A 12089-nucleotide genomic window follows, 5' to 3' on the forward strand; every position below is an offset into this window, starting at 1 on the left:
AGATGCAAACTATTACATATAGGATGGATAAACAACAAGGTCCTACTGTATAGCACGGGGAACTATATTCAACATCCTGTAATAAACCATAATGGAAAAGAATATGGAAAAGAATGTATACCTACACACACACGCACACACACACACACATACGTATAACTGAGTCACTTTGTTGTATAGCAGAAATTAACACAACACTGTAAATCAGCTACACTTCAATAAAATTAAAATAAATTTTAAAAAATCAATCAATCAACAGAGATAGAATCTGCCCAGCAGAGAGACAGTGTACGTGTGTGTGTCCCTTTCAGCCCTGGGGAGCTCGCCAGGAGAGTCTGGGGAGAGGGGACTAAAGGTACAAAGGGATCACGAATGCTGAGTTTCCAAAGTCAATATGAAGATGTACTCAGGAGTCACTCAATTTACCCTTAAGAACTCCTTGCATCGCCCATGAGCTACAGTTTTTGGAACAAACCAGGCTTGTCCAGAACCCGCAACCTCACCCCCAGGTAAGTCCAGCAAAGTTACACCTGCTGACCCCCAGACACAGGAGGCTGGTGTGGAAACCCCAGGTGACGGGCCCATGTGCATCTGGGAGTTGTGACCTCCCCCAGGGAGGCGGGATGCTCACACATGGGCACAGGCAGGAGAGAAGATCCCCCCCCCAAGAAAAAGCAGACTCAGGTCACTCACAATCACGTGGGCAGGACTGGGGGGCAGAGATCGCAGCAACATTTAAATCTCTCTCCCTAACCAGGAAGAGAATTGAATACATGTAACATAAATGCACAGACAACATGGCTCCACTACACCAAATACACTGAATATCAGAGCACATTGACTTCTCCCCACCTCCCCACTCGCCAGAGCTCTCAATGAAATTACACCATCTTCCCCAAAACCAAGCCTTGGGCCACGGAACACCCTCCCTCTGTCACTTATCCCTCCCCACAGCTCAGGGGGCAGAGCTGCCCCAGGTGACCGCTGAGGCCCGTCCTGTGATGCACAAGGGTGGACCTGTGTCTGCAAGGAGGATGCAACACCAATGTGTCGCTTCTTACAGCCTGTGCTCAGGACCCTGGAAGAAGAATGGCCAGGCCTGGTATACTTTTTGTTTCCAAGCGTACTTTGTGTCTTTCCTAGAACTAGGCTGCTAAGAAGAGAGTGAAGCGGGTGGTAAGTTCATGCCGAACAGGTCTGACACCAACAGTGAAGAGAAACGGGAAGTGGAAGTTGGAAAGAGGGAGGCTCCAGCAGACTCCCCACCCCCACCCCGCCCCAGTTCTACTCGCAAGCCTCCGGTTCCCTGAGTGCCAGCTGCATCCTCATAGCCTCAGGGCCTGTGGCAGCGGGAGGGGCCCTGAGACCCTGAGGAGGAGGCTGCCGGTCCCTCTGTCACCTGCCTTCAAGGGCCCAGAGAAGGCAGCTCTCTGTCCCCCATCCTCACCCTCCATGTTGATGGACTATGTGGCAGTAAAGTCCTCCCAGGGGCCCAAATGTCCCCTGACAGCACTGCCCCACCCCCGATGTCTACGATGTCCCCCTCTGCTGTCAACCTTTCCAGCCTTTGACCTGCCATACTTTGGGGACCCCCACCCATTTGCACATCCTGCGGTGGCCTCTCTCCGCGGGCCAGGACCACGCGACAGCCACGAGCGCCACGTGCTGAGTCTTCCTGGTCTCATTCATGAATATAAACTTGGTAAGGTAGGACCATACCACTGATATTTTCTTTAGAGCATGCTTACCTGGAGCATATGCCACCATTTTTTAAAAGCCCTAGATGAGATCTCAGAGGATCATGCCAACTCCTCCGTCCCTCGCCAGCCTGGTGACCTTAAGTTCTCTGCCCCTCAGCTGCCTCATCCGTGATGCAGGGATAACGGTACCCACACCTCACGGGGCTGTAAAAAAGGCAACACTGAAACTCAGCTAAGGGCACGCAGCCTGCTACACCGCTGGAATCCTGATCACACCCCCATCTCTTGGCAGGTGAATTCTTAGCAGTGGTACTTCCACTTGGGAACAAAGAAGAAATCACAAAATCTGCTGATGGCGGATGCACATAGCGGGTGGGGAGGCATCCTCCTCCCGCTCATCTTCAGAAAAACCTCTTCCAAACCAAGGTGAAACTTCCCGCAAGTCCACAGAAATCAGAAAAGTGAGCCCCAGAGCAAGGCTGGTTTAAAGCACCGGCAAGACCACACCCCCAGGCTCTTTTCTGAAAATCCATAAATGTGTGCTCACTCATTAAATCACCGGCAATTATGCCTTCCCAGGACTCTTTTTTTCAAGATTGCATACAAAAATCTGTCCCTAATAATGAATAAAAGACTATATTAAAACTAGACTTGCAAACGGGCTCACAAGTGAAAGCTCCTTTTTAATTAGCCTAATTGCTGAGAGAAGCTGAAAAACACTGAATAATCCATCTTTCCAGGACATAGCTAGTCCTCAAGCTGGGAGATTTTTGCTTTAAATCCCACAAATTGATTTATCAATAAACATAAGGCCAAGCATTAAGATTTTCAAACTGATAAATTTAAAATAACTCTGAGGAACCAAAATATTCCGACAGGGCGTTGACTCTGGAAAGAAAGCACAGAATCACGGAAAGCAACTCCGGGGAGCTGGTCTTCAGGGCCCACAGGGCTGGCATTCATGGGCAAACGGGTCCCTGCCCATCCTCACAGACCCAATTCAGAGGCTGTGCCATTTACTGGGCGCTGGTCTGGAGTTCTGGCGGGGAGGGGTTTCAAGAGAAGCTGGATGAGCGGTGAGGGTGGGTACCAAGCAGAGGTGCCTCTGCTTCCATCCACGGATGGATGTCATCTCGGGGTTGGCTCAACAGTGTCACGCTTAGGGACTTTCAGTGTCAGAGCTGAGGGACCATTCCGGGGAGGTCTCTGAGCTACAACCTCGGGGAATTCAAGGCATAACGAAGCACTTGATAATGGCATTTTATAGCCAAATAGGCCACAGCCTTAGGGCAATCATTTAAAACGTAAGTCCATGTATTTACATACAAAATTTCAAGTGGACCCATCTAATCTTTAAAATTAAGGGTTGGAGGGACTTCCCTGTCAGTCCAGTGGTTAAGACTCATCGCTTCCAATGCAGGGGGCGCGGGTTTGATCCCTGGCTGGGAAACTAAGATCCTGCGAGCCGCACGGCAGCCAAAAGTTAAAAAAAAGAAAAGAAAAGAAAAAATGAAAGGTGGGGAAAAAATGTCACTTCGTGCCCTATCAACAAATTCATGGAAGTTGCTGGATCAGTGCAGGGAATGGAGTGAGGAAGGAAAAGCATCCCACCTCCCCCACCCGCCCTCCCCATAAGCCATCCCCCAAAGGAGCCCTGAGGACAGGAACCAGAACCTTTGGCTTTGAAGTCTGGGGATTCTTAGAAGCATTTTGTGTGAAAAATCAGAAAAATTGTGTGTTACAGAGCTCACATTTAATTAATATGAAAGAAAGGGGGACGTAGCTACTGAAAGGACTGAGACAAACTTAAAGCCTCACAAGAATGAGAGACGGTCCCCTGACCCTCTCCAGGCCTGTTGACAGCAGGAATACATGGGGGTGGGGGGTGGCCAGGAAGGGGCCTTCCACGGTCTCTCTCCAGAGTCTTCCTTCTGCTTTCTTCACTGAGGAGTTCTAAGTAGAATTTTCCAGCAGGGAGAAGTGAGGGCAGCAAATCCCAGCTCCGCTCCAGGGATGCTACAGCTGAGGGTCTCAGCAGAGGGTGTTACGTGGTGTCCCACACACGCACAGCCTTAAGAGTCTGTCCAGGGCTGTGCAGAGTGAATGAAGGCTGCAACCCCTACCGGCTGCCTGGAAGGAACAGGGCCGCCGAGCCCCGAACATCAGAGGCCGACCCTTCACGTGACACAGACACGCAACACATACAAGTCTCCAGGCTCTACATGACAAGCTTTAACCTCAGCTGGGACCTCACCCAGAACTCTGGCCTGTAGAGACACTGTTTGCTCAAGCCCCCCTCTCAAATGTCTAAACCCCAACACAACCTAACTGGGCTCCTGTGCTCTCTCTCCAAACTAATCCCCTCTTCAGTCTTCCCCACCTTAGTTAATGGCTATTCCATCCTTCTAGTTGCTCAGGTCAAAAGCCTGGTGTCACCTTTCTCTCATACCTCACATCCAATCCAGATGTGTCCAATGAGGGGTTAATATCCAAAATATACAAAGAACTCATACAACTCAACATCAAAAAAAACCAGACAGCCCGATTGAAAAATAGGCAGAGGACCTGAATAGACATTTTTCCAAGGCAGACATACAGATGGCCAAGAGGCACATGAAAAGATGCTCAACGTCACGAATCATCGGGGAAATACAAATCAAAACCACAATGATGTATCACCTCACACCTGTCAGAATGGCCATCATCAAAAAGATCACAGATAACAAACGGTGGCGAGGATGTGGAGAAAAGGGAACCCTCCTACACTGTTGGTAGGATGTAAATTGTTGCAGCCACTATGGAAAACAGTATGGAGGTTCCCAAAAAACTAAAAATAGATCCACCATACAATCCAGCAATTCCACTTCTGGGTATTTATCCAGAGAAAATGAAAACACTAATTAAAAGAGACATAGCAGCCTATGAACCCTATGTTCATAGCAGCCTTATTTATAATAACCAAGATATGGAAACAATCTAAGTGCCCATCAACAGACAAATGGATAAAGAAATTGTGGTATAAACATACCATGAAATATTATTCAATCATAAAAATGAATGAAATTCTGCCATTTGTGACAACAGGGATGGACCTAGAAGGTATTATGCTAAGTGAAATAAGTCAGAGAAAGACAAATGCTGTACGATTTCACTTATAGGTGGAATCTAAAATGAATGAACAAACAGAACAGAACAGAAACAGAGTCATAGATTCACAGAACAAACAGGTGGTTGCCAGAGGGGAGAAGGGAAATAGATGAGGGAGATTAAGAGGTACATACTTCCAGTTGCAAAATAAATGAGTCATGGGTATGCAGTGCACAACGTAGGGAATAGCGTCAATGATTATGTAATATCTTAAAAAAAAAAAAAAAAAAAAGCTTTGGCATCACCTTTCACTCATACCCCACATCTGATCTCTCCACTTCAGAATTCATCCAGATTCCCACCCTGTGTTACCTCCGCACCATTCTTGCCCTGGTTCAAGCCACTATTGCCTTTTGCCTGGATTATTATCATAATCTCCTAACTGGTCTCCTTGCGTCGCCTTCCCCCTCTTATGGTCTAGTTTCAACAAGCAGCTGGAACAATCTTGCTAAACCAAAAGTCAGATCATAATACTCTTCTGTTCAAAGCCTGCAAAGACTTGGCAGCTCACTTAGTGGGATAGCCAACACCCCTGCCAGTGGCCCCCCGAGGCCCCACGTGACCCGGACTCAGTCACCTCTCCGACGGCATCTTCTCCCTCCCACCTCCCTTCTCCCGGCTCCAGCCACATAGGCTTCCAGTCTCAGATCGGCATGCAGGGATGCCCCTGCCTCTGGCCCCTCTGCCTCTGGCCTTGTTCTCTCCACCAAGACACACTCCCCAGGTATCGACAAAGCCTGTCCTTCATCACCTACTTGGGTCCTTCATCACCCCCTGGGTCTTTGCTCAACTGTCACCTTCTCGGTGACGTCTTCCCAGCCGCCACCCCAACCCATTCCAAAGTCCCACTGCTCTCTCCCCACCATTCCTAGATCCTTTATTTTATTCCGAGGTCCCTTCCCACCTTAATTTTTTTCCATAGAACTTAACAACTTCCAAAGCACTACACAATTGTATTTCCCCAGCAGAAGAGAGAGCTCTGTGAGAACAGAGATTCTTCTGTCTGTTTTGCTCATTCAAGTACCCATGGCTCCCAAGACAGTGGCTGGCAACCAGTAGGCGCTCAGTAAGAGCATGCTATGTCAATGAAAGGTGTTCTCATCTCCTGGGGTTTGGAAAGGGCTTCCAAGGAGCTGTGTATGCCCTGAAACTGAAAGCCAAATTCTGTGCTGGATTTTTCTTTTTCCTGAGAGTCTACAGCCAGAATCTCACGGGGATTTATGACTCAAAAGAAGTTGAAGAACCACAAACACAGGTTCCTGAATTTGACAAGGATGATGAGAGTTTCCCTCATACAATGAATAACCTTCATTCACAGCTATCTGCTAATAGAGAAACGTGTGATCCACGAGTGGTCTGATTATACTGGGTTTTCCCTTCAGAACTGCAAGCCCAGCTTCCAGAGATTTGCCTTGGGAATTATTTATGAGCAGATTTTGAATAGGCAGCACTATGATCTTCATTGTTTGTGAGCCAGAAACTGGTGAGAATGAAGAAAAATGTGTTTTCATAGATTTGAAGCCAACTCTAATATTCATGCAGAGCTGGAAAGAAAAGGATCTCTAAGGCGGCTCACACACGAGTAGCAGGTGAAGATCCAGGTGGGCAGCCTCAGAGGCAAACAGCTGCATCCCACTTACCCCATCACCTCGGCCGCTTTGGGAAATGACCAGAACCTGGTTCCCAAATAGCAAAACCCATCCATATTTCCAAGCCGCCCACTTACTCCCAATTCCGTAACGAAATAAAAACAAAGGCCTCCACACACAAAACCTCAAGTGCCCATCAGGTACACAAATGTCCCTTGGTCAGAGCCCAACTCCACCCAGCGATTTCGCTTACCTTCCCCGATCATTGAGACCCCCACGGACATGCCCATGAACTTGCTTTTGGTCCATACGTGAGTGTTGATGCACAGCCTCTTCTCCTTGCACTCACAGTAGAAGCAGGAGATGGGCGGGTGGTGGGACACCTGCTCGGCCACGAACCGCATTTTGTAGTTCTCGGAAGGGTCGTTGGCCATCGGGTGTTCATGGTCGGAGGGAGAAGGGGCGGCAGTCCTCTTGGGCTTGACCCTGTCCTTGGGAACCTCCCAGGAGCAGTGGAACGTCTCGCCGATGATGGGGTTGTAGGGTTTCTTGGCCAGGGTGCCCTTGCGGCCCTCGTGGAAGGCGGTGAGGTAATATTCCACGAAGCCGATGACCCTGTCCTGTGGCGTGGCCCCTGCGGTGACAGCCAGCAGCAGGTCTGGGTGTGCCAGGAAGTCTGCATACATCTCCAGCAAGGACCGCTTCTCGAGAATGAACGTGGGAAGCACCACCTGTGGCCAGAGGAGACAAAGTCAGACAGCAAGGCCTATGGGTGCAGGAGAAAGCTGGAAAGGAAAAAAGCAAGGCTGCAACCCCTGTCAAGCGAGGTCCTAAGGGCGGGCACCAGGGACCAGTCCCTCTGATTTGCACACACGTGACAAATCAGAGCAAAGAACATCCAAGGAATCGGAAGCGGCTGCAGCGGTGGCATCAACGCTAACCCAGCTTCACGGATTAGACTGCCCTGAGCCATTTTCCTGGGCTGAAACAACAGCCTCTGTCCCTCCGTCCATGGCCAGTGCCCTGCTAACAGGCAGCCCTCTTTCACACCCCATCATTCAGAGACGTGAAGAAAATAGCTCCAAAGGGCTTTTTCGTATTCTTCCTACCATCAGGCACAACCAAGGGGGATGCTCAGTGTGTTCCCACAAACACGGATACTGGGGCTCGTTGGTGCTGCATCAAAGGGGGGCCCAGGTAGAGCAGGACCCACCACTAAGAACATCTGTGTGGAGATCTCTGTAGGAAGAGCAGCGCATAAACCCTCACGGGATCAGGGCAGGGAAGGAATGTGGAAAGGGCCCGACACATGTCTCCGGAGGCAAGGCCAGCTAGCGGGCAGTGTCCACAGTGGCTGCCACGGAGAAAAGGGGCCATGGGTAGAGGCTGCCCCCTAGGCTGGGCCAGAAGAAATGAGCAGAAGTTACAAAGAAGTAGGCTGGTACTTAATACTGAAGCTTCTGGCAAATGGACTGGTACAGGGGCCATCCCCTCGGTGTGTCATTGGCCCCATTACTGAAGACAGGGAGACACTTGGATGCTCTGTCAGGCGCTAAGGGACTCCTCGTTGGTCCAAAGTGGATCCAAGTGGTCCCTCAGGCACCATACAACCCAAGTGCCTAGAACCCAAGGATTAGGTCACTTAAAGCAAATGATGGACTTCTGGGAAGCTGGGAAGCCCTCACCATCCCTGATATGCTATCACCCCCTCAGTGATCTGAAGACGTATTAGCATTCCACCCCTCGGCTGCAAGACAAGCTTGCGTTGACCTGGAGCGTCTCACTCTGCTTCTCATGGTGGCAGTCACGGGGTTCTGAAGCTGGAAGCCCAGCCCTGACCCGCTGGCTCCCCCTTGAACAGCCGGGTGAGGGGAGGGGTTGACCGAGGTCACGCAACTGGTTTACACTCTTCCCTACATGGCCAAGTCTGTCCTCTGTCACATCATAGGCCCCAACTCCCACAAAAGCACTGCTAATCGATAATACCACACACAGATCTGTGACCTGGCCCCCACTTCAGCTGGGACCTTTCCTAGGGAAAGATGGAGATACCGTGGAAGTGAGGTGTCCCGACAGACAGGTAGACATGAGAGCAGCAAAGCACACAGATTTCAGAGGAAACTGGGGGAAGCCCAGCCCGCTGGGGAGGTGAGGTTGGTACCCCTTCTAATGCTTTTCTGTCCCACTTGAAAACTATGTCAGAGGACAATTCACCCTCGCTAAGTCGAAAAGCAGCCAGATGTAAAATGAGCATGTAAGACAACCCAAGTATCACAGCAACACTCCACATTTAACATGTCTCTCTGGGAGACAGAAGTGAGTGATTTCTACATTCCTTCTGAGTATCTTTCTGCTTTACTCTTGTAATAAACTAGAAGAAGAAACATTATTTAAAACACAACTATGCAAATTAATGGAGATTTCCTAAGTTTCTTTCAGCCACAACTTGACAAACTTGAGCATCTGGCAGCCTGAGGATCTGAGATGGCCGGGAAAAGTGCATCCTGGCTCAGAACCGCCTTCAGACGCCACTGCTATGACCTCCTACGTCTCTGCGTGGGAACAGGTCAAGTTCAGCTGCCATCCCCGTGCCCTGTGAGGCCTGCCCTTCTCATGAGGCTCACAGGGGCCCAGCTGTGTCTCCCATGCCTGCCCCCCACAGAGCCACTCAAGGTCCCCCCAGGAATGCTCCCCACCCAGGCTGTGCAGGTTGAGGCTGTGGATTTCAGCAACCTTGAAACTCCCCCCCCCCCTCCCCCGCCAATGCGACCAAATCAATTGAAAAAGAAAAGAAGCCACAGGTCCGTATCTCCAGACCTCCCAGAAACACTGCATTCCTGCGCTCCCTCCCAGGCAGGGGGCCATCTGACGGAGGGCAGGGGTGGGGGGCAGAGTTACACTGAGGAGCTCCACGTGAAGACGGTCCCAAGACCCGGGCTCCTCCTCCCCTACCCGGTGGGATGGGGCGTCTCTGATAACAATCCCACCTCTGGTCAGGGCTGCACCCGAGACTGAAATTAAAAGGAAAGAATCACGTGGATGTTTACGCTCTCATGGGGGTACTTTGGAAAGGGGCGAGAGTTTAAGGCATTTCCCCTAACTTAGCATTTCTGAACTCAGAAGCTGAAGGATTCAAACAAAACAAATAGAAAAAAGAACGCCAGGCAGAATCCCAACTCACTCAGCATCCGAGCCCGAAGGCCCCTTCAGGATGCTGCAGGTCAAGCCCCTGGTCTCACAGGTGAGGGGGCAGACTGGGGAGAAGGCGGGGAAGGTGTAGGAGAGCGTGGGGAGCCTCAGGGCTCCCAACTGCCCCCCAAGTTTGGTCCATCACCCGACACATCACGATTCTCCGCTTCGGGCCAGCGAGAGCATCTTCTTTCCCTCAGAGGACGAGGGAGGTGAGCGGTCACTGGACGTCAGAACCGGGACGGCTGGGCCACCCCCTCTCCTGTCCCTAACATGCAGGAGTCAGGAGGCAGCCCAGGGGGGAAAAGGTGGGACGAGAGCCCCACCTCCTAGTCCATTCTACTCTTCCTGGATGACAAGGCAATCCACCAGCCCAAAGACTGTCATTAATGTGCAGACGGGAGAGAGACCATTGGCAACTAAGAAAGGACACTCACGGTGCCCCCTGTCTGGAAAAGTACAGCTGACGCTTCCTAACCCGCCTTCCAGCTGTCACGCCCGCCACTATTTCTTCTCCACACCACAGCTGGAGTCATCTTTCTAAAATCTCTATAAGACACAAAGTCCAGCCTGGCCCCCACCTCCTCCAGTCTCACGATATCCCTCACTTTCTGCCCCAGCCCTCCCCTCACAAGTACGTGTACACACACACACACGAGTTCACTCCTGTTTCCTTTTCCTGCCCTCCCTCCTGACCTCATCTAAGTGAGAAACAGCTACTCAGCTCATAGGAGGTAAACTCCTCCGTGAGGTCTTTTCTGACACCTCCTCCTGCATCCACCACCCCCTTCACTGTACCCATCACACACCCCCATCGTAGCATCCACAGGGCTCTTTTTGCTCATCAATGCTATAAAGAGCATTATTGGGACAACTGGGGGGAAATTTTACTATGGGCGTGTAAGGAACAGTATCAGAGCCATGTTAAATTTCCCCAGGGTGACAAATGTGTCGTGTAGGAGAATGACCTTGTTAGGTCACTGATGGCCCACTGAGGTCCAGGCACCGATGGATGCCAGGGAGAAGTGTCATGTCTACGACCTACTCTGAAATGACTCATCAAAAAGTAAACACAAACATATATGTGCATGTGTACCTGCTGTGTGGTGGACAGGGAGAAGCAGGGAGAGAGTGGGAGAGGGGAAAGAAGAAAGAAAAATACAAAGTGGCATAATGTTAACAATTGGCCGATAAAGGTGAAGCATATATGTGGAAGTTCATTGTTCTATTCCTGCAACTCTACTATGGATTGGAAAATGTGCTAAATAAAGAGTTGGAAGAAAAAGAAAAAAAAAAGGCTCTACTAGGGATGCAATACCTGAGAACTTACTAATTGTCAAAGACAACCCTCCTGAAATGAAAGACACAGGGAGTGTGGTCTCACAGCCAACAACAGGTTCAACCCTCGAGGCATGTATTCTGCACTTGACAGTGACGCTGTGGCATTGTCCGCACTGGGAAAAGTAGAATTCCCAGAGAGATGGAGGAGAATGGGCAGGAGTGGGGTGACCATCTCCCCTTTCATCTCTTGCTGGTGTTTGTGCAGAATACCCAACCTATTCCCTTTCAAGCCAGCACATGGACCACTGTGGGCAAGATGTTTCATTAAAGTGGATTATCTCTCTCCTATGATCTCCCTGACTTCTTGTTGGTCCCTTTGCCAATAAGTCACTTAATCATCTGTTTCTTGGGCAGTGGACACTGCAGACAGGGAGCCACAAAGTGGTGAGGACTAACTGGACTGTCTGCCTCCAACTGAGAGGTGAGCGATGGCCCAGCTGCTCAGACTCATGGCAGCCAAATGGCTGCAATCGCTACTGCAGCTTTATTGAGACATCAGTCAGGGCTGCCTTTTCTGCCATTAACATAATTAAGACAATAAACTACTTTGGGGAAAGGAAAAAAAAAGAAGATCTGCACTCAGGACTGAGAGAACAATTAATTACGGCTAAAGTTGCATCAATCTAGAAGTAAATAACTTATGTTTGGGTTGGGATCTTAGAATTTGGAAACAATTGATCACCCATCGAGAAAGTCAAAGGGTCCCCCTAAAGAGCAATGGTCCGTCCCTTCCCCACAAAGGGAAGCACAGCGGGCCTCGGATAAGGAAGGCCAGCACAGGTGCAACTTCTCCAAAGAAACATCAGTTAACCTAATAACCTTGAGAGTCATCTACATAATACTCTGTTCTCAGTCTGGGAAACCTACCCAGTGCAAACAAGCAAGGAAGGGAGGCCAAGACCACCAGAGACTGACCCGTGCAATCCTTTAAGGAAACCAGGGGAAGCACACAAAAATCCAGCCTTACAAAATGAACAGGAGAGGATTCACGCTGCCAAAGGCCGTGGGAATGCTCCCCTTGGTTTCCTTAAAGGGCCAGCTCCCTTCCCGCGCATCTTATGGTGCGTGAGACATCAGGAAAGGCACTCATTAAAACAAATGATACAAGTGAACCTACTTACAA

General features: G+C 50.0%; 1 protein-coding gene across 2 annotated transcripts in view; it reads right to left on the reverse strand.

The window, feature by feature from the left end:
* OSBPL10 (oxysterol binding protein like 10) overlaps window positions 1–12089 on the reverse strand; it is a 294376-nt gene that overhangs the window by 12831 nt on the left and 269456 nt on the right. For both annotated transcript variants that reach the window (XM_060109530.1, XM_060109531.1), the window contains one exon: window positions 6690–7167. In XM_060109530.1, the coding sequence (XP_059965513.1) occupies window positions 6690–7167 (478 nt within the window). The remainder of the gene's footprint in view (window positions 1–6689; window positions 7168–12089) is intronic.

This window comes from Mesoplodon densirostris, chromosome 10, assembly GCF_025265405.1.
Source record: "Mesoplodon densirostris isolate mMesDen1 chromosome 10, mMesDen1 primary haplotype, whole genome shotgun sequence".
Classification (NCBI taxonomy): Eukaryota; Metazoa; Chordata; class Mammalia; order Artiodactyla; family Ziphiidae; genus Mesoplodon; species Mesoplodon densirostris.